Here is a 23,752-nt window from a genome sequence, read left to right on the forward strand (position 1 = left end):
TTTCCTGTCTCTCCTTGCTGTTAACTGTCCAAAAAAGCGTAAATGCCAGAAAATAGTCTTTAAAAACAACAGCTACCCAAGCATTTAATCCAGAATATGCCTATTGAATGTAACCGTCCGTCTTCCTCCAATAACAGCAACTGGAGGAGAAGCTCCAAGAACAGACAGACTATGAAGAGGTCAAGAAAGAGCTCAGGTAATTGACTTTTCCTATGTCCTCACCAGTCCTTCACCATTCCACAGGCACCAGTTCAGCAATCCATACAAATGAAGTGGGACAAATTTCATTCCTAGCTTCCAGCCCCAGACTTGCGATGTGGCGGAGGTGAAAACAAAAGTTGGCCGGTACTCAGGTCTGCTCTTTACAGATCCACACTAATGACATTTGCACGCTCTGCCAAGCCACCCTCGAGACCATCATTAACCTTTAGATTTAGTCTTTGAATGGGAACATGTCGAGGCCATACCTCATTGGTTAGCTTCTGCTCTCTGCTTATCAGAAGCAGCCACTTTGATTGGATAAGAGGCTGTTGGATTCGACTTAGCTGCTTTTCAATGGGATTGAGTTGTATAGGGGTATTGAGACAGACATTATTATGGCTGAACTGTAGGATTGTTGGAGGGTTACACATCAGATGTTCTTCTCATAAAATGTAAGTTACAACATGCCGTAATATCTCTACTAGTAGAGTGAAATGCTTCAATAGCAGTTCTCAGTTCTGTCGTTTTGCATGTTGTGTCTTAATTTACTGTCCATGTGAGATAACTTGGAAAATGAAACTTCTTTGTGTATAACTAAGTAGCTAGTACAGTTCCAGAAATGACTTCAAACAGTTGCCTCCTTTGTCTGTCTAGTGTCGATCTGTGCCTTATCTCTGTTCTAACCAGTATCAAAGAGTCTAACTCAGTTAAGGTTGGCTGATAAGCTAATTGGGAGGCAGTGCTAATGTTTAGGGACCGTGGCTAGAGATTGTTGCCAGGAATTTAACAGTCTGTGGCCGTCTCGCCACTCATTTGGGAACCTGGCTTTCTCTGAAATATTCCTAAGTAGAAGTTATTAACAATGGTGAATAGGGCTCTTCATAGGTTCTTCCATACTCCACATGGTCAGCCAAGAGCTGTTTGCTGGGAGCTGTGAAGCTAGCCTGTTGTCTTGAAGGCAAGAATTCCTTTCTTAATAACCCCTAAAGTGTATTTTACTCTAAATGTTTTCATTGAAAGTTTTTTCCTTTTGTAGATAATATCACTGGGAATTCAATTTGCATCAAAGAGATTATTGGATAACCATTATAAATGCCAGCCTGATAGGGTTTAAGGATTTCATTGAAATATCAGATTTCAGTGGTCTGACTTGAGTCGAGGAACTTGTGTGGAGTTTTTCTTTGCTGTAGCTGACATGGAAGAAGAAGAAGACACTTGCTTTTGGTGAGTCGTGTAATTCAACATTTGTTCTTGTTCTCCAACAGCATCCTCAAGTCCATGGAGTTTGGGTCGTCAAACGGTTCTTCAGCCCAGGTATGGACACGGAGAAAAATGACAAATGAGAATATTCCTTTGGCCAACAACATGTAGACTCTGAATTCTTGCAGTACCTAAACCTTAATAATGGCCACCTCCTCCCTCAGGACCTGAAGCCAGTGGATGTGTTGCTGCTGGAGAAGAGTCAAAGGCTACAGTCAGAGAGGTCATCTTTACAGCTGAGCAACAGCGAGCTGAGCGGTGAGTCTAAACACACACACGCACACATACACACACACCAATCACACATCAATCACACACAGATTCCTCAGTGTAGTAGTACAAACACTTGCATGCATAAGTTGACTCATGCTTCTATTCAAGTGTACACACACTCATGCATAATCACATGATTTTGTAGCTTGCTGAAACACATGCACACACACGCACACACACACACACACACACACAAACGAACAGGATATAATCAATGAAGATGTTATGTGAAATTTTTGTGACCAGCTAAGATAGCACAACTGTTACTGTAATAACTTCAAATTAGCACAATGAACCATTAAGGTAATAACAATTTGCAGCTAATAGTGTAATAATCCTGTAATAAGTACACTCACATTATTGGGTTTTATTACATTAGTAGGACAGTTTAAATTTTCAGTTTTCAAAAATGTAAGGACAATGTAAGCCAAAATTTAATACACAACTGTCACCCATTCACACATTTGGTTATTAACTATGGTGCTCTGAAAAAGGGATGAATATGTCCAGAAAAGTTGTTTGGTGATCATTGTAAATGGCTTACATTTCAAAAATTTCAACCTTCCCTAATGTTAATGGTAAACAATAACAAAACTCAACAATGTAAAAATGATTACATTAACAGGTTAACAGTTATTACATTAATAGTAGGTAATTACAATAACAGGATAATTACACTATTAAATGCAAATTGTTATTATGTGTTAATGGGAAGTTATTACCTTAACAGTTGTAACAAACATCACTTTCTCCAACTGCTTTATTCTTTGATAACAACAATATTAGGAATTTTATGAATGTTAGGAATTTTTATCATGCCAATATCATATTGTCAAAATGTTGCGCTTGTTTGGGTTGACGCTCAACTTGGCCGCTTCCTGTATGTTGCCAACCATCACTTGGTTCTCATATATTGCATGATGTACTGTATGTCTACTATGCCTTGGGGGTTAAATGTGCTCCCCACAGTATGTCATACATACTGCTTTGATTCATTGGGGAGCATCCTCAAGAGCAGAGCCTTTCCCGCGAAATACAACTGTATAACCATTTGCAATAAATTGTCCAAACTCCTTTGACATAAGTGTCTCTGACTGAACTAACATCGTTCTGAGCACTCGCAACACCCACAACACAACCAGCAGAGAGACAGGAATGCCATCTGTCCTGAAGCTGATGTTTAATTTCCACTGATTGAGCGCTGCACAGCAAAGCAGATATTACTATTCCTCTATTGAGCTCAAAGACATTATCACTGTCATGCTGTGACATGCCAAGTTATTTGAACCATGCGCCGCCCACGTTAAGCAGCCTCCCACACAGCTACTAACCCCAACACAGACGCTCTCACTGGCAGCAAAGAAAATTAATTCATGAAAAAGAAATTTCTAGTTCATCACTATACTGGCAAACTGGAAAAAGTGCTTCAGTGATAATACAGAAGTGCCATGTTCAAATGGTGAAAAAAGTTCCCGTTAGATCATAAGAAAGTTCAGGCTGTGTGCCAGGGTGATTGAAGTTGTAAAGCAGTTGGACTTCTTTAGTTCCTACATCTGTGAATGGCGTGCCTCTAGGGGTTGCAGACGGGAAGTCTGGCTGGCAGACAGGAAATGCTGCCAGCAAATTGCAGACAGCAGAAGAAGAGCTGTTGAACTCAGAGCAAAAACAATTACAATATCTCTGGAGAGAAAGAGCTCTCTGATAAATATAGTCTCACTTGAACAGAACACATCCACTATTGAGTCGGGATGGCGGTGTAAAAGGAAGAATAGGGAAAGCAAACATGCCTTGCCTGAAATGCATAATAGGTCTGAGTTGTATGGTTCAGTAAATCATTAAGACTCTAGTGCAGCTTGGCTCTGCTTTGCTGCCTTGGGTCTGATCCTTAGAATCAAATGGAGGAATTCTCCAGGAAGATAAATCCACATACTGTAGGTCCTTTAAACATCTGATATTAAATTACCTAAATTTAAGGCCTTAAAATTATTTCAATGTTCTAAATCCAGTCATTTTCCACCATGCATGTCCATTCTTAGATTAATACAGAACAGAGTGAGTAGTCCAATATGCATCCTATCTGCTTTTCTAAACAACAAAACAGGTTTAGTAGTACAATATGCATCTTATCTGTGTTAAACACAGTTAGATTTCATGCCCCATAACAATTCATTTCCTTGTTGTCCTGCCCAGTCAGAAATAGGTTGGTTTTTATTTTGGTCTTTGGTCTCGTTGATTTAATTCCAGTATTAAAAAGGTCTTGAAAAGCCTTTCTGAAACCTGCAGAAACCCTGATTGGTTGTACTGTTGTGTTTTAGCTACATTTATCTTAATTGACTGCACAGTGTCCTGTATATGCACAACATTTTGATAGGAGAAATGCACCACGGACAGTTGTCAGTCTGACTCCCTTCCAGCGCAAACACAAGCATTTGTCTCTTCTGGGTACTTGAGAGCATGAGAAAAAACGACAATGTTGCCCACTCTATAACTTTAGTTTAATATAAATTTCTATGCGGTATCACTGTATAACTTCTTAAAAAGACATGTAACCACATTGCAATGAAATTGGAGTCTGGCTACACAAACAGGTAGTGATGAGCAGCCATGTTCAGAGGGCATAGCTGACTTCTGCTGGCCTGGTCACAGTGATCCAGTATGTTAATGAAGCCCAGTTCTCTTCCTCACTATGCTCTTTAGCACTCGGTGCACTTCGCCGCTCTGGAAATGTCATCCTAATTGGCTCTGGGTTGACCCTGCCAGCCGGCAAAAATAAGCATTTCTTTTTGCATGCGTACCCCATTTTGTCTTTGTGTATCAAGTTTCTGTCAAATCACAGGTCTCCTACTGGCTGCTTGGTTAAGGCTCACTCCATTAATGAATTGCTCATGCAAATATACAGTATGTTTGTCATTTTGAAGTGTTTATGAGTGCTACCATGATAACTTGATGTTATTTGCATGATCTGTTTGATTAGGCGTTTTTTTGCATTTTGAGTTGTTGGCTAATGGTACCCTACGGTTAGGACTCAAGGTCCTTGCATAATTCAAATTTCAAAAGAGTAAAAAGATGTTCTATTTCTGAGTACACTTCTCTAATACGCTGACAGGTTCAGTCTAGCGAGCCTTTTTCTGATGAATTCTCCAGAATTCTGAGAACTCTGAATACTGACTGAGGCAACTGGTGGCTTGAAGGGGATTTGGATACAGGAAGAGAGCAAAGTAGGTTAGGCATGCCAGACAGAGCAAATAGCAGGTAAGCCAGCCACTTCTGCCTGTGTCCATATCTCATGACATGCCTGCCAGACGCCTCCCTTCACCACGGCTCAGCGTCCATACCAGCCAGGGGCCACACGCATACATTCCAGCACATACCATGTTAAATTAATAATCTTTAACACTAGAAAGGCCAATGAATTTTGGGGGTGTACAAGAACAAGCCATTAATTGAACAGGGTAAATATAATTAGACTACACTATATTATTTCCTTGTATGATTTTGAAAATCTTACATCAGTGGTTTGTATAGAAATTGAGTCTATGAAAAGTCATGGAGCAACCTTTTGAAAGCTGAGATTCTCCAATTTTTGTTCAAATCAAAACGGCTGTCAGTTGACTATACTAGGTGTATTCCTCGACTCTAATGAACAAGTAAAGGAAGTTGTCCAGTTTTTTGCAATTGAGAAACATCTCTAAAATTAAATCGGCTACAAAACGCAGCTGCCAGGGTTCTAAAAGCAGAGATCACATCACTCCAATCCTTGCATCCCTTCACTGGCTATTAATCCAGTTTAGAATTGATTTTAAGATTTTACTGATCAAATTCAAAGCGCAGCAAGGTTTGGCGTCTAACTACATCTCTGATCTTTTAACTGCCTATGAGGCAAATCCCAGCCCGAGATCCTCAGGCATAGTCCTCCTGGCCTCACAGCTCCAGGTTAAAGAGTAAGGGTGATTGGGCTTTTGTGGTTAATGCCCCCAGACTATTTTGAATTGCTGTTGTTGCCCATCCTGTGATATTTGATCTGTGTTTACTGTACCTTGTAGGTGCGTCAGGACGAAAGGTCAAAGAGTCACCAGAAGGGCCTCAGCGTCTCTTGGCCAACCACATGAGCACCAACCTGCAGGGTTCTCCCCCTCTACCCTCCCAGCTGCTCCTGCGCTCTGGCTTGAGTAAGGGTGCCTCTGAGGACTCCCCCACCGCTGCCAACGGCACGCACCACTTCTCGCCTTCAGGAGTTGGCATAGTGGGCGGCCAGGACTTTTTCAGTCCGTCCTCGATGGCATCAGCAAGCACTGCCTTTCCCCTGGCGGGCAAGATAGCACTTAACTCCCTGCTCCATCGCCAGCTCATGCAGACCTTCTACTCCAAAGCCCTCCAGGACTCGGTGTCCTCCTCCAGCACTGCCTTGCTCTTCTCTCCAGCGCACTACCACGCAGCGAACTCTCTGTCAGGCAGCCCCCTGCCACCCCATCAGCCCCAAACCCAGCAGCCGTCAGCAGGAAGCCCGGATGTCAACGGGTTGGCGCCTTCTCCCAGCCAGTCAGAAGGAGCCGGGAGCATCTCTGAAGGTGAGGACATGGATACCGCAGAGATCGCACGCCAGGTCAAGGAGCAGCTGATCAAGCACAACATCGGCCAGAGGATATTCGGCCACTATGTACTTGGACTGTCTCAGGGTTCAGTCAGTGAGATCCTGGCCAGGCCCAAGCCCTGGAATAAGCTGACCATCCGGGGTAAGGAGCCCTTCCACAAGATGAGGCAGTTCCTGTCCGACGAACAGAACATTCTGGCACTGCGCAGCATCCAGGGACGCCAGAGAGGTGAGGTTCATTTCGGGATGGTAAACGGACACTTTGTCTTTTGGGTGGAAAGGTGAGGTCAGTCAAAAGCCCTGATCATCTGACTGCAGGTGGGAACTTGTGGAAGGTTTTATCTATTTTTTTTTCCATTCTGCAGATAAAAGCTTGCATTTAGTTTCTGAATGCTTTACATCAGGGGAGAATGTATTGGTCATGTTCACAGTTTAACTCCTTTAGTGGATACGCCTTATTGTTAAGGGTTAAGGTATCTATGTGTAATTATCATCTCGTTAATTTTTTTTTCTGTCCATCCTTCAAATGTACAGGCATGGCCTTAACCTTTATGAATGGACAGCAATCCTTATCACTCTGCCGCCTGTCATGTTGCCAGTGAAAGATGCCATCCAGATTAGCCTCCTTAGTGCATTCCATTTCCTATCACTATCACTTCATGCCTGCCATCGTAGAAAAAAAAGCCTATAATATATGACACAAGGAGGCATTTTAGCAGCCAGTCTATCAAAATGGCATTTGTGTGTGCCATTCAAGGTCTCACTACTTGCTCTCTGGCTGCCTGCCTTTTGCTATTGATTTTCAGTCTTAAGTGGCTCATAGGCATGCTCTGGGGACCGCTAAGAGAGTTGTTGAGTTCACAAGTGGGAGGTAAGATTGGAGAGAGATGGTTTTTCATCAGTGGTGTGAATAGGCTTATCAGCATTCAAGCAGCAGTCAATAGCATGTGGGTCCCAACAGTTGCAGATTCTATTTGTTGAACGTTTGTGCATTCAGTACGATTGATCTCTCCCTGTTTTCAAAACCTGAATGGGGAAACGACTTTGGCAGGCTTTGCAGTGTAATTGAAATCAAAATGATTTTGTCACCATAAAGGCTCGTTCCACCTTTCCAAACTGCTTCCTCACCGATAATTACACTCAATAGGACTTTGCTGATCCTCCTTTCTTCTCCCCTGGGTGTCTGTTCTTTCCTGCAGCTCTCTTCCTGTCCCCTTTCACTCTCCTGGAATGATTGAATGAAACATTGTGAGCTTGGAAGTTGTCATTGGCCTGGTGATTAGAAAGTCCATCTTGTAAACAGACACTTGCATCTTACCTGCTCCAGCGGCACCACAAATGGCAAACCCTGCACTCAAACCCATTCATTGAAATGCATACCTGTATATGTGTCTCAGAGGGATATGACACAAATTCCTTATTGACACTACAATAGTTTATACACTAACTACACTGTATAATACGTCGACTGAATACTCTAAATTCCTTCCAAAAAAAATCCAGTGTGTGCATAGTGTCAGAGGACAAGGACAAAGTCTGGGGCGTCCTTGTCGTGTAATATTGGAGTTCTTCAGTCAGGCACAGATAATCTGAACAGTACTGTGCTCGAGGGCAAAAAAAACATGTAGCTTGTAGCTTTTCTGTGTTTAAGCAGGGTATGAAGCAAAAGAATGCACACTTGTGTCTACTGTTTCTTGTCTGGAAGCACTTCAAGAGGCCGGTCTGGCAGCCAGCCTCAAATCTGTCTGATGAAGCGTTGAAGTTAAAAAGATGTTAGGCAAAAGGAGCAATGCAGCTTGGATGCATTACAGTTAGATATGTTACAGTTGTGCTATGATTGTTTCTGTTCTCTTAACAACCAAAACCACAGTGCATGGTTCAGTTATCCCAAACTCCTATAAATGTCTGTTTTGGGTAATAGAGGGAGTTTGATAGGTGGTTGGAATTACAGAAAATACGAAATTGACTTGAGTGCTCTCAGGAGTTTAGCCCTGTGTGTTAGACTGTTAGCTTTGTTAACATTTCCATGTTTGACATTTAGATTAGAGCCTGCTGTGAGAAGTTGGTCTGGCCAACAGAAGGAAGCATGTCTGTATACATTAACACTCATGTCGCAGTCTGTTCTGGAGGTATAGCCTGAAATACCTGGTCATATTTATAGTCCCATTGGGTCATGAAGAGTTATCATAATTGTTTTACAGAAAAATAAGTGTGCTTTTGACATTGTGTTAAAGTACATCTGCGCATGGAGATTGCCAACACCTCAGACAGAACTGAAATATGTTCCTGTGATCTTGGACGGTATAGTGTTGATTTGTGACCATGAACAAATTGCTCCCAAAACTACAAACAAGGGAGCCAAGACTCTCCAGACAACCATGATCTCAATCTTAGAACTTCTCCATTGACAGTGAATAGGTGACTGACTTTGAGGACACAGTAAAAGTACGTAACATGATGTTACACGGATCCCGAGACATTTTCTAGTTAATCCTTGGCAGAAGTTCAATGAAAAATGAATTTGGATGTAAGTGCTCAAACATTCCAGTCCACAAAGTAGGTTTCCAAATCACTATCAGTGGAGCAGCTCCAGGTTTTGTTTCCTCATAACATCATGGATCAGAGACTTGGCACCCAGCTTTCTAGCTTTGGGAGAGTGTTGTTCATGTTCACAAATCCTTATTGAGTTATCGAAGATCATAGGAATAACATGTGACTTGTGTTGTAGCGTGGATTTCTTTCTTACTTTTAAAGGCACCCTGACAATTCAAATTTTAGTCTTTTTTATGACCACTTGTCACAATATTGGGGAAAAAGTGTACATATTGTTGCTTTATAAAAAAAAAAAAAAAGCATTGTTAGTGTTCCTCAGCTCACTTGTTAGTTTGCAGGGTATACCAGTACCAGTTTCAATAAGAAATGCTTACACAAGCCTTTAGGGAACTGCAAAATTGTAGAAACCTTCTTCCTCATATTACAAACAAAAATAATATACTAAAGTTGAAAATGTCAAGGTATCCTATTAAGTAATTCTTTGACATAGACCTTAAGACAACAAATATATGAGGTCTTTGTTAAAGGAAAAATCCACCCTAAAACACTTTAACACTGTTAAAAAACAACTATTGGTGATGTACCTTGCATTCCTGGGTCCATTTTGTTGTATTTTTCTTATTCCTTAGATAACTGGCCAAACGTAAACAACATGACGTCACGTTGAGATATTTTCCGCGCAGCTACAATGTGCTTAACAATCGTACAGAGAGAAATTAATTGTAGAAGAGACAGAGAGACCAATTTCTCTACTGGCAGTAACCTCAATAGTCCATGATGCAATGCAGCCACAAGACATATTGTGTTATGAATAAGGGGTGCAGCCGCGATCATAGACACGCCCCAATGTTCACAAACTAGTTGGCTAGCCAGCTATATTTATAAGCTCATACGCCCTCCGTTGATTGAAAGCAATAAGGTCACACCCAGGTGTGTCCAGGTGTTGTCGAAAGGCATTCTGGGAAACGTAGGAAATCACTAACTGAAGTAGACGTTGACGAGGCAGGTTGAGGAAAAGCGGATACAACAAAAAAGTAAATTAAAACACTTCATCACAAAATAACTCGTGGAATGCATTGAACATCATAGATTGATGATACCTAATAGTGTAAGAGTATCCAAGGGGGTATTTTCCTTTAAGCTACAGATTCAAAGTGGTCTTTTGAGATCCATCAGCTCTTCCATCCATCCACCATCTAGTCCAGGGGTCCTGACTGCTTACTGTCTTATCTGTCGCCGCTTGTTTTCCAACAGAGAACCCAGGCCAGAACCTAAACAGAGTGTTACAGGAGGTTCCGAAGCGAAGAACCAGCTCTGAAGGCTCCTCGAGGCCAGGTCTGTTCTTTGCCTTCCCTATCGTGATTGGAGCTAGACGTGTGTTTATTTGGAGCTCGGCTACTCTGTTGTGTAAGGTTGCCAATGTTCTGTAGACGCTGTCCATAGTTTGACAATTCTGGCCTGGAGTCTTGTTGAAAAATCGTAAGGGGTTTACATTCAAATGGCGGTGATGTTTCATTAAATATCCAAGGATTGCTTTTTATAGCAGGATAATTTCACATGCAGGTGAATGATTTGAGGTTGAAGGTATGCAACAATATCGGTGCAAAACATGCATTAGAGAGCCACAGGCTGAGGAAAATCGATAGTTGAACCAAAAAGTGATTATCGGTCTCTGTGATTTAGAGGTTTCATGGAATCACACACAGCGAAGAGGTTGAAGGGTGAGCACTGTTAGCAAGGGTGCACTCTTTCAGCCAGTAGGGAGAGTGCATCTGTAAAATAAACAACAGGGAAAAAAAACAGTGTAAAAACTAGTCCAAACCGATCCACGCAATCGGTCTCCCACTTTGACATCAGGGCAAAACCTCATATGTATAATTTAGCCTTTAAAAAGCTCCTTTATTTGCCCAACTATGTACTTTCCCCAAACCGATGCAGCGGTTCATGTGTCGTGAAAGTGGCCTGGGTGTGGTTGCTACATGCTGTTTGGCACTTCAGCAGGCCACATATACAAAGCAATTCAACCCTAGTTTCATGAGCAGCAGCAGTGGTGGCCTTCAAACAGTTGGCATGTTTGGAAAAATGGAGGTCCTTAGTGGATGCTCGATCCTAACCAGATTCTTCTTTTTTACCAAAAAGTCCCAGACACCACTTTGGAGTAGCTGACATGATTGCAGGCAATAGTGAGTTTTAGTGGATCTCATTTGATTAGGTCATTCCCCCTGGTGACACTAGTTACCTTGTTTGCATTTAAATTCCTTACCAACCATTTAATTATGAAACTTTGGCTTTGAATTGTATGCAGCCTATCCAAATGGTAGATCAAAACCCTTCTTGCCAAAGTAATGTTCTGTTTCTTTGGCGTAACAGCTGGGCGTCTGGTTCTGCCAGAGCAGTGATGATATGTGTGTGTGTGTGTATGTGTGTGAGAGAGAGAAAGGGAGGGAGAGGGAGAGAGAGAGAGGTCAAACTGGGTCAGCTCACTGGTACCACCAGTAACCACCCCCTCCAATCAGACATTTGGCCGTCTTTGCCCTTGGCAGGGTCATCCCCGTTTCAGTCTCAAATTACTTCAACTTCATGGCCAGCTGCTCCCCCTTTTCTCACTCACTCACACACACACTATTTTCACACACTTTAGCGAGTGCGACCTTGCACAATAACTCTTACTGCTGGCTAAGGACAACATGAGGCCAGGCAGTGGGATCATGAGGCCACTGCGTCTCCCCCCATTATGTATAACCTCTAACACCAATTAAGCTTCCCACTACTGAAGCCTGCTTTGTTTTCTTGTGGGGCCCATCCAAATATTCCCATTTTAGAAACAGGGAGGGAGGGAACTGGAAGCACCCTGCTCTGGTTTCCTGGTTCATGAAGAACATGTGTACAGTAGCTGTGGCCTCTTGTGTTAACAGGATTGACTGTGTTGTAAAGCTGACCCCAGGGGAGATGGAGGGAGAAGGGGCTGATTTGTTGAAGCTACAGAAGAAACTACATAGCCTGCTGAGTCTCCTGCTGTTCACCAAAGAATCCATGAAAAAAACATGGGAATGATGGCACTCCAAAAAACACATTAAAAAATGAGTACGACTTAACCCATTTGAATTTTAGCCATATGTGTATCGAAGTAGTAATCTGTGACATTTTCATTGAAATGTCCATTTTGTGACTATCACTGATTGATATAACACAATAGTGTTCAAACCTACAGCCAGTTCATTAAAGCTTTTCCATTTGCTGTTCTAAACACCGGTTGTCTGGTAGGTCTTTCCTGGGAAAAATCATCTGGCACACAGGAAGTGAGGCAACCGTCAACAAATCCTATGAAAATACCAAAATCAGCAATGAATTTGTTTTGCTAACAAGTCTCGTCCATGTAGCCGATGCCCAATAAAGCCATGTCCCACTAGCCATAGAACTCCATTGTATTAAAAAAATGATTAAAAACACGTCACAGAGCCATGCCGTTGCTCTGGCAGCATATTTCATCATCACGATGCACCGGGCCGGCCGACTTTTTCCTCAAACAACTTAATAAGCCGACCATAAACACGTTTTCCATCTCAGGAAAGTAGTTCCGTATCACCAAAAATAGTCCCCGTCGTAATGAAGAATTTGTTCCCATTTGAATTTGATTTGGTAATAACTAGCCTGACTTTTCATGGTAACAGTTAGCGATTTTTAACATTGAAACTATGTCTTGAGCTGTATTTAAAGGTTTTTAGCTTACAATTGGAGCCAATGATTTCCAGTTTGAAGGCTAAAAAGGGAACGTGGGAAGTCGGAAAATAATGGGAGTAGAGCAAACGCATTGTTGATTTTCATAGGATTTGTTGACGATAAGAAATGTATTTAAAAACACCAGCCTTATCCTTTAAGTTTCCAGTTTGTTTGGAATAAACAGAAGAAGAACTGGGTAGTTAGCATGAGCAGCGTTAGCCACTATGGCTGGACAGACAAAGAAAAGAACGCCACCTGCAGAAACTCATCTAGCCAAGAGTGAACTACACAGTTGGAAAAATATATGTACACATTTACAACCATGCAAGTCATATTTCTCTATTAAGTTTGTTTTGGACATGGTGATACTAAAACCAATTATTTTAAATGAGCTGAAGGCTAATAAAGGAACACACCACTCATGTCACACAGGGGTAAATGGACAAGGCTAATTTGCATAAGATGTACATTCCACATTTCCAAATCCGACCGCCATCCATTGCAGTTAGCTAACATTACCATAAAATGCAACATGGCAAGTTTAGCAAAATCAGTTAGACAGTCATAGCCAAGAACATAATAAAAGAGATTGCTAAGGTAAGGTAATGTTGGCATTTTAAGATACTGATGTTACTGTATTGTAGTTGCTGTGAGCTTGCAAGGCTAACACAAACAGTTGCAAAATTTGCTAAATGTAACGTATCTTTGCAGGTAAAAAGACATCAATGAAGGTAAAAGACATCAAAATAGTAAACCTTAGAAACATAATTTAATGCACTTACATTGTACTGCCTTTGGAAAAAACAATGGCAAAAGTGAAATGTACTTTTAGCTTCTCATAGGCAGACACTGAGCAAACAAATTACTACTACTATACGTACTATCTCACGGTAATTTGCGAAACAGCAGAAGAAGAAGAAGAAGAAGAAAAGCAATAATAAACCAGCACAAAAGCAAAAGGGTTTCAGCCGCAGCAAAGAACAGGTTACCACAGCATTACAAAGAATGCACTGAGTTCCCCCGCAAAGCATTGTGGGTATTAGAGTCTTTGCTATCACAACATTACAGAAGTTCAAATGGCTGTATTTTCTTCAAAAAAACATATCAACATGCGGCTTTGTAGACATCTTTTAAATTATGTTTCTTACCAACCTGTAGAATTTCAAGTGGATTGATTTCTATATCATGATTTTACAGTCAATTGAACTTTTTGTGCATTTTTTTTTTTTTTTAAATGATAGGTTAAATAACTTCTAACTTCAACTAACTAAGTGAAGGCATGCACAATTAATGTTAATTGACGATCTGATAACTCATATCATATCATGGAGTAACGGCCGATCAGTACCATTCTTTATGTCCTGGTTAAGAATCACCATGACTATGTGCCAAATTAGAAACAAAGTTACTAATCTCTGCCTGAGTTATTGGGCTGAATACAGAATAATAATAATGATAATAGCTACCCATCAAGATGGCTGCTAGTGGCCATAACAGTGGCCACCAGCCGCTGTGAGTTTTGTAGTTTAGAAAGGTCTAGCTGGTTGTTTTCACACAAAACTGCATGGCACAAAACACAAAAAAACACCAAGTATAACTTGAAAGGGCTGTTATGACATAAAATTTTCACATTTTAGCAATTGAATTAATGGTTAGCCTCTGGTTTTGACAGGAATATTTGCAAAAGGAATGAAATCTGTTAGGCTCAAATAATGTCTTTTAACCTTGGAGGAGCTTCACATAAACCTGCTAGCCTACATAGCTTTATTAGTGTCTCCTTAGAGTTGCACTCCCCAGGACTCGACCTCACAACCTTTGACGCCATAGGCAAGTCATGAATTTATTGAGCCAGCTAGGAAGTGATTCCATGTGTTTTTTTCACAGTATGACTATGAGTGCAGGGTTTAAAACCTGATGCATTTTGGGGGTCCCCGGTGGTCTTAATGTCCAAGAAAATCTTGGACATTAATCTTGGACACATTGCCACCATTGCCGTGGAATCTGCTTGAACTGAAAAATTCTGAAAAAAATACACACCTCATCCAGGTGGTGATAAAAAAAAAAATGTTCAAAAATTAATTTTCATTGAGATTGGTCAAATATTGGGCCTAAAGTTAAAATGTCTGTGTACAATGCAGAGTCACTGTGGGCTCAATTTAAAAAAAAATAAATAAAAAAAAAATGTAAAACCTTATTATTTTTTATATTGAGGGTCTGCAGAGTATTTGGAGGCTGGTGTGGTGTAATTTGGCTTACAGTGTGCAAGAAGTTTCCAGTTTATGAAAATAACAGAGTGATTAATTTAATAATTTCCATGAGGTAGCGGTGAGCAAAAGACTCCTCTTACATGGGCCTGCATCCTCCACCTGTAGCAGATATGGTTTTTAATGAATTTTTTAAGTTTTCAACTTTGGAAAAGGTTTTGTGCATTTGTGCATGGGATAGCAGTTTTTTTTTTTTTTTTTTTGACGGTCAGACAGACAGAAGATACACTGTAAAGAACACATACAAAAACAATAGGCTGACTGGCCTACATATAATAGCTAGAACAAGCACATAATTTGTGATAAGCTACGACCAGTTTGGCCGGGGGGGCGGTCACGCTACATTTTTTCATTTCAGTCTATTGCTTCAATCAGGAAACTGAACCCCTGGTACAATAAAAAGGTTAGTTTAGGCTATGTATTCATGTATAGGCACAGAGCTGACAAGACCATTAACAAACTAGGCTATAGAACAATCGAACCCAGAGAAAAAAACGCTGGACAAAAACACAGCCTAAAAACACAGAGCGAAAAATCACTATAATATTCGTATAGTATTACCGTGTCTATGGTTCTCTATTGTCAGTTTATAGTGAGTGAGTATCATCTTTCATTGATTGGTTTCAATCCGGAAACTGAAATTTTGGCACAATAAATAAAAAGATAGTACACTGATTTTCTATATCTTAACACTGGATAGCATGGCTGCATGTTAGCACAGCTTCAGTCAGGCTCATAGCTGTGTCCTGTAATGGCACATGTGCTGTAATTTTTTGGACTGACCGACAATAAGTGGCTCAGCCACTGTGTGACCGGCTACCTAATAATATTAGGAATCCCTACAAGCATAATTGGTTATCACAGCTGATGCGGTGTTGTGATGCATCCTATTCTATTCAGTATGAATAGAACAGGATTTATAAACAGGATGATTAAGTAAATGAATCACAGTATGTGATTAACAAGAAATGCAACCAGGATAACGTTCAACTTTATTACATATTACATATTACAATACACATTAGTAAGATACAGGCATCACTGCAAGTCATACTTGCAGTGAACAGCACATTGGATAATGGGATGAATTATTAAATAATTCTATAGCATGTGAGTAAGGTGAGGCACCACAGGTGAAAATGGTAATTTTTGCTGGATTGGTCAATTTAGCGACATTATAATTTGTTTCTGTAACTACTTGTTTCATTAAGTATACAATACATTAATCAAAAACAACTATAAATATAGCTGCGAGCAGCATCGCACCAGTTTCCACTGGATGAGGGCAAAGATCGGAAAACAAACTTAAGCCCAATAATGTTAAATCTAATGTGACATTAAGTACCAGGTAGACACACACAGTTTTTGTCGAAGACATCCAAAATAGTGGCCAAATTTTAATTGGTTGCAATTCCTTCATATTTAATGCCATCGATGTCATACTTGGTAGGCTGTTACTCGCATAAGTCATTAATGTGGGTGCTTGTGCCAAGTTTGGTATTGATAGACCATTTGGAGCCGAATAAACAATTTATGAAATACGCCATACCCTAATTTGCATAATTAGGAATTCATATTTGGGGTATTTTTTGACTGATTGCTTAGCTTTTCGCAAACTAAGTTCAGGCACGTCCAATGGAAAGTGAGAGCCGAGGTGAATAGGAGGCTGAGGTGTAAGCAGAGCTTGATTTAGGTCTCTGATTGACCCTCTCTCACCAAGTTCACACATGTGCCTGTGTTCCATCTCTGTGATTGGTTAAGACACAACACCCAAATCCATCAGCTTTCAGCGGCAGGTACGCTCTCTAACTTTTTCCCTTGATGCTGACTCTCCTGCCACTATTTTCCATCTTCTTTTGCTGTTGCTTTTGTCGTGGCATTGATCGATTTTAGACTTGTTATCGTCTTCTGTTACGCTCAAAGTTGTAAGGATTTGTGGTTGTAAAGTCGAATTGCGCAAAGTACCTTTGGGCTAGAAATGAAATTTTAAAAGTGTTATAGTCAGGGAGATATGATGCATTATGAGAAATGGAGCTCAGTTAGACTTTTTGCAAAGCTAGCATGAAAAAAGGGGCACTGTAGCCTGAAGTGTAGTCAAGTGCTCCCTAATCCCAAACTCGGTCCCCTTTTGTTTTTTGCAGGAGCTAGGGTTTCTCAGGTTATGCTCCCAATGAGCATATATTTTGTCCCAATTCTCAACGTTTGACTCATCTCATAGTAAGTGTAATTGTTGATAAAACAGCTTTTACATCATCAGTTTTGGGTCTTGGATGGATGTCACCTAGGAAGAACTGTATGCCAGAGATCTAAGTAGGCTAGGCATTCATAATCAACATTTTCAAGCAGGTTTAGAGGTTACTGGTAGAATTATTAGTTTAATGCTGTATCATTAAATGAATTAGGGGGGAGAAACACTAAACCAGATACATTTGAAAACGCATCTTTATTTCTCCGTTTTGGCCTTCCATCCACACTAAGCTGGCTTTTTCAACCACTGAAAACGGAGCTTTCCAAAAACGCTCTCCCAATTGGATGGATTTGAAAACGGCGGTTTCGTGTTGTGGTGCGAACGGGGAAAGCGGTGACGTGTGATTGTGATGTGATCTCAGGCGTATCATTGTCATGTGATCCATCCAGGCTGTATCGGCTGTTTTTTCTGAAACTTAACTTGCTAATGGACTTCGTTCTTCACACCCGATTAAGATACCTGCCAAATTTTGTGTAATTCTGAAGAGGATTTTTAAAGGTTTTTTAAAAAAATCTAAAATGGCGGAAAAATAGCCTTAGCTTCTCCTATTGGCAAAGTTGTTCACCATGAGGAGATAGTGCCATGTTAAAAAGAGTCCACTCTTTATCACTGGGTAGAGGGGGCCTAACATGTCTATGTGTCAACACAGAAAAAAGGTTACTAATTTAGGGCCAAGTTAGGAAAAACACAGGAAATAATAATAATAATAATAATAATAATAATAATAATAATAGGAATTTCAGCAATAATAGTTAATTTACACATTTTTATATGACCAAAATCAGCTTAAAAAAACACAAGGTCCATTTTATTTAAAAAATGGCAATCAATCTGAGATTTTCGCCATATTCATAGTATAACGGTGTTGGTAGAAGGTTCACCTTGTGATTTTTGCAGCCTCTGCTGGCTGCAAAAATCTTGCACCTGATAACTTTTACCAGAGATATAGTAGTTTTAAAAAACTATTATTAAACTAAAATGAAAAACATATTTAGTTGTGTTACTGTAGTTGTTTCTTTTTTCTTCTTTCTTTCTTTTTTCTTTTTTTATAATTAACGTCATTAAAATCTCTCAAATGTTCCATTCCTAGGCTCCCCCTTTGCCCTTTATGTTTCCTCCGGTCAAGTGAGTTTTCTGTGTCCTCTCCAGGTAACATCACCACACGGATTCGAACCCCAGAGACTGGCTCAGATGAGGCCATCAAGTCAATTTTAGAGCAGGCCAAGAGAGAGCTGCAGGTTCAGAAGGCTGGTGAGTAGATACATTTTAGAGATGCACCAATGCCAATACCGGTATTGGATATTAGGCCAACTCCAGGCTAAAACTAAAACTGTAAAACTCCTAAAACTGTATGTACTGTGCAAAGGATGTTATAAATAGAAGTTAGAAGCTGTTTAAATGTCTAAATTATTTCTTTTAATTATTAACAGTCTTTCAGCATTCTTGTCATAGAGCCATACTACGTTCCACTGAACCAACTGAAGCCTTTACTTTCTAGAAGTTTGTGTGGCTTTGATAAAGACAGAACTGCAAATGAAAGCAGCTAGCGAAGGATAAGGACAAAACAACGGCAGGACAAAATGACACCAGTAGCCCTCTAGTGCCTGGTCTACGCCACAGCTCTTACTAGCCAATTAAGTTCTACATAGTTCACTCTGTTAATATTACTTTAATGCAGAGTCAAAGTAGGTGAAACGCACACCTGTAGTGATGAGGTGCCGGCCAGCGAAAACAAGCATAAAAATGGTGAAAGTAGCCGCACACTCGTAGCTCCAATGCAATAATTTAATGCAACCCTGATGAAGGCAGCCTAGCTGCTGAAACGTTGGTTTTTGTTAATGTCTCATTAAATTATTGCATCGGAGCTACGAGTGTGCGGCTACACCATTTTAATATTACTTTAATAACATATCTCAGTATTTAAAGGTTCAGTGTGTAGTATCTCTGCTTTCCTGAAGCATGATATGACAGCAGGGGTTGCTGAATGGTAGTGAGTGAAACAAAGTAAATTAAGTCACAGCGCACCTGCTCCGAAGATTTCTGCGTTCAAAATACAGTGCAGGTCGAGGCTGTTTTTTAGTTGTTGTTTGAAGGCCCTCCTTCCACTCAAGTGTAGTACCCTTCCACACCTGTGACGCCTGCCCCCCCAAAAGACTTCGCTCATTAGCCTGTGAGCCAGCTAGCGTTAGCATATCTAGGTGCTTGTCTGTTACTATCTTGACTAGTTAGCCTTCTAGCTAACCAATAGCAATAAGTGGCTTGTAAATATGCCATTACTGGACTAACCTTGCTAGAAACATTTTCTCCATGTTTTCTCATTCACTATTTTGTTATTGTGCTCAGCATTAGCCGTTGTTACAGCTAAAGGATAAATTATACCTCCGCGTCGAACCAACACTGTAGCTACGCTGTCAGCATGGTGGACAACTCATCTCCGAATTATAAAGACAACCAGATGTCACTGAATTGGTGGTGAGAAATATCCCAGAACATGAGCTTCAGAGAACGTACTATTTCTTCTGTTATTACTTTCACGTTAACAAAGCACGCCACTGCTGTCTAGTGTTTTGGTGGTGTACACACCCAATCACCGACACAGAACCATGAATGCACCACCGTAGGCACCCACGCTGTTACTACGGTGGCAGCTCGACGCAGAAGTATTATTTACCCTTAACACCTCCACGCAGCTTGTGGAGAGAACATCAGGCCAAGGTCTGGTCAAAAATGTGCCAATTTGTTTCTGCTTTGCTTATCGACAAAAACATACTGTGGAAAATATAACCTGAGACTTTTTTTTACTAACTAGAAGGGTGATCTGGTAAATTTGGCATGTATATTATCTGTAAAACAGCAAGCATTTTAATAGAATCTCAACTTTTATATTCGGTTCACCCCTGCTGGCTCAGCAGTGTATTTTGGTGGAGGAAGACTGTGGGAATAGCTGGTGAATCTGGTCTACAAATTGGAAATGTATTCAAATAAATGTAGTTCAGTGGGTACTATGTATACCGAATTGAAGAGTGGTGATTTGTTTTTTGATTATTACTTAAGCCATGTTTTATGAGGGATATTATTTTGCTGATAAGTGAAAATTAGCATGAAAAAGGACAGATCTTTGAATGGAGTTTGCTATGAGTTTCTCCTCCCTGAATGTACCACATTATGAACCCCCACACCCCCCTCCCCTCCTCCAGTCGACTCCTCCCAGCCATCCTCCACCGGCGGCAGCAGCATAGGAGGATCCTCAGACGACACCATCCACTCCATCCTAGAACAAGCCCGCAAGGAGATGGAGGCCCAGCAGGCTGCGCTGGAGCCCATCCTCAAGGCCTCTTCCATGGGCCCCTCAGACCTCTCCCTGCTGTCCCCCAAATTACTGGGAGCCCCTGCCGTCCTGTCTCCGTCCTCCTACTCTCCTTTGGCTCTGTCCCTCAAGAAGGCCTCCGGAAACCCTTCCTCTTCCCCCTCGCCATCTTCCCTCCTAGACTTCCACTCCGGTCTAGTGAAGAAGGAGGGGGGCGAGGTGGCAGTGGGAGAGGTTGGTGTGGGAGGAACACTGTCGGATGGAGGAAGCAAGCAGGGGCGGGGCTCCTGGAGGGACCAATGGTGGAGCAGCGTGAACTCAGGAGGCTGGGCCATGAGCGAGGAGGCTCGGAGTCAAGAGGACTGCAAAGAGGTAAAGTGACAGAGCTCTGCCTCGCCTTCCTCTGATCCTAGTTGGATCATCAAATCGCATTGACAACATTGGGGAAAAGTATGTAAAGTGTTTATTATGCATGGTAACGCTTAAAGGAATACACTGAGGTATTGGGAGGTGGACCCGTTGGTCAAGTTTCCTGTTAAGTGGTGAGAACATAGACACCAAAATCATCCATGTACCCCTGGTAGATCATTGGTTAATCAGAGAAAGCTGGACTCAACAATGATGGTTGAACCTCTTCACCACCTCCACACACACCAGCAACCAGGAAAAATAAATTTAGTTTACTGAATCACCTTACAAGTTTTCTAGGTAATAATGTCCTCAAACTTCAAATAGTTACCTCTTGCTATATGAGGCCACCAAATTACAAAATTGCCTAGTGCATCTTTAAGTGATGAGAACATAGACACCAAAATCATCCATGTGTCCATAGTAGATTGTTGGCTATGGTGCTTCATGCTAACACTTTAGCATACATTATGTTGACTGATAGTAGCTCCATGCTAACACTTTAGCATACACTATGTTGAGTGATAGTAGGCCACTAGCATTATCTCAAAAAGGTGAGAAAATTTACAGGAAATATCATAAAAATAAGAGTGTTACATGATTTGTTTTCATAGTAAGTGAAGTTGGTGGGGGATGGGAGACTGTACAGCTAAAAATTACTCTCACCTGAAATCATAATAAACCTAGCTATATCAGCTATATTGACTTCATATTTTTTTTAATTTCTACAGGCCATATAATCAAAACCACTCACAGTCATCTTACTTAATAATGCTATAATAATAATGCTAGTGGCCTACTATCACTCAACATGATGTCTGCTAAAGTGTTAGCATGGAGTCTACTATCACTACCTACACCTACAAAACAACCAAAATGGACCCTTTAAAGCAGGGGTCTCAAACTCAATTTACCTGGGGGCCGCTGGAGGCAGAGTCTGGGTGAGGCTGGGCCGCATCAGGTATTCCACAAGAAAAGCTTTGTTAAAAAAATTCCAATCTTCTCAAATGTCTTTATTTTTATTTTTTAACACAAAATAAGATTTAAACGTCTTTATTAACAGTTCTTTAACCTCAATGGGTTCTTCTGAATATGAATTGTCCTGAACATGAATGGAACATTGAAGAACATGAACTGTTCTTCTGAACATGGCTTCTCTTGCCTACTCCTTGCTGCTAGAGACCTGGCAGTAGTCATAGAAACAAAAAAAACAAATGACATCATATAGAAATATATGTAGTGTTCATCGTGTGAGGCAATGCAAATAGCGCGATGCAAATAAAAAATAATGGCCCACAAATAACGGTGCGACCCTATAATTGGTCCGGGTTACCGGGGACTGTTATCGCCGACGGACAGGTGTCGCTATGTGACTGCAGACTACATTAGGCTACACTTTTCTTTTATCCCGCCGCGTACGCATCACTTTGATTTATTTTGTCAGAGAGAGACATATATACGTATAATGTCCCGCTGGGCAGCAACTTTAAAATCTTTTTTTTGGAAGTGTTGTGAACGCAGCGCGCTGGGACGAATGTCCGCGTGTGCCCAATAGAAACGAGGCAGCCAGCCAGGCACGGAAGAAAACTCTCCATGGCAACGCTGCTGTAACTTTCACTCATTGAGAAATGTTTCTCTGCTTGCATCAAGCCCGGTCGATGTCCCACCCCCGAGAGCCATATACCCCACCGTGATTGGTAGGTTCGTTCAGCTCCGCACACAATACTGTAAAGTGCCATCCATATAAAACTCGCGGGCCGCACTAACATTAAACTTTCATATTAAGGTGGGGGCCACAAAATATCGTCTCGCGGGCCGCAATTGGCCCGCGGGCCGCGAGTTTGAGACCCATGCTTTAAAGGGTTAGCATGGACTCTGGAGGCAACAATCTACTCGAGGTACATGGATGATTTTGGTGCCTATGTTCTCATCACTTAACGGGGATGTTGACCAATGGGACAATTTACCAAAAAATGTGGTATTCCTTTAATCACTGCGTACATTTAGTGGATGTTATCCACATTTGCATCATCTCAGAAGCTCCATAATCAGTAAAATTCTGAACACAAAGGTAAACTGCTACCTAAGTGCTACCCTTATTATACAACAATACGTTGATCAAAGAGTTTATTGAATAAATGGGGGCATCCACGTAGTATGACATGTCGGTAAATCAGTTCCACCAATTTCACCGCTCAAGACGTAACATTACTGGTAAAGTTCTGTATCGACCGTATGTGTGAGCAATGCCAGAACATTAATGGCACAAGCACACACAAGGTTAGGACGCTGTGATGTAGGACGCTTTACTTTTTTGACGAAAATGATGAATTGGACAGACATGGAAATAAGAGAGATTCTCAGAGTCCGGGCGGACAAAGAGATTTCATCTAGCACCTTCACCTGTCATGTTTTCAAACTGCAGTGACTCTGGTGGTTAAGCATAATTTCTGGGAATTGACAGCAGCGGAATTTAACGGTATTTCCAGCGTTGTGTGAATGGTAGCATTACGTTAAAAAAGCGGAAAGGCATGTCTTGTGTGAACAGAAACTGCTACCTTTACCGTAAAAATTTAATTTTACGGGTTTCATGTGTGAAAGAGGCTCTTTTTGTTGTTTTTGATGTTTTTAGTCCAGCTGGAGTGGAAACCAGACTGAAAAACAACATTAACAAACCAGGAAGGAAGAACATTTTTAGGTCATGGAAAAGTCATCGTCAGGGCCCGGTTGGGAACCCAGCTGTTAGCTTGTAGCTGCTAGTGTCATAGTTTTTACACTATGATCGATTCCTTTGATCCCATGGCCACTGTACCACTAGTAATTAGTCATTAGCCTTTAGCAGCTTCCATAGAGTTGTGTAGCCCTTCCCATCATTCTTTGCTGAAACAGTAGTTCCGGTCCAGTTCCTGTGTCTAGATCGTCAGGCT

The 23,752-nt window shown here is 41.1% G+C and overlaps 1 protein-coding gene across 1 annotated transcript in view; it reads left to right on the forward strand.

Moving 5' to 3' along the window:
* The window catches only part of cux1a (cut-like homeobox 1a), a 208,085-nt gene that overhangs the window by 149,580 nt on the left and 34,753 nt on the right, over window positions 1-23,752 (forward strand). The window contains exons 13-19 of the mRNA XM_071909983.2: window positions 138-196; window positions 1,467-1,515; window positions 1,626-1,719; window positions 5,778-6,554; window positions 10,133-10,213; window positions 18,260-18,361; window positions 20,308-20,789. Coding sequence (XP_071766084.2) covers window positions 138-196; window positions 1,467-1,515; window positions 1,626-1,719; window positions 5,778-6,554; window positions 10,133-10,213; window positions 18,260-18,361; window positions 20,308-20,789 — 1,644 coding nt within the window. The remainder of the gene's footprint in view (window positions 1-137; window positions 197-1,466; window positions 1,516-1,625; window positions 1,720-5,777; window positions 6,555-10,132; window positions 10,214-18,259; window positions 18,362-20,307; window positions 20,790-23,752) is intronic.

The sequence above is a fragment of the Centroberyx gerrardi genome, chromosome 11 (assembly GCF_048128805.1).
Source record: "Centroberyx gerrardi isolate f3 chromosome 11, fCenGer3.hap1.cur.20231027, whole genome shotgun sequence".
Classification (NCBI taxonomy): domain Eukaryota; kingdom Metazoa; phylum Chordata; class Actinopteri; order Beryciformes; family Berycidae; genus Centroberyx; species Centroberyx gerrardi.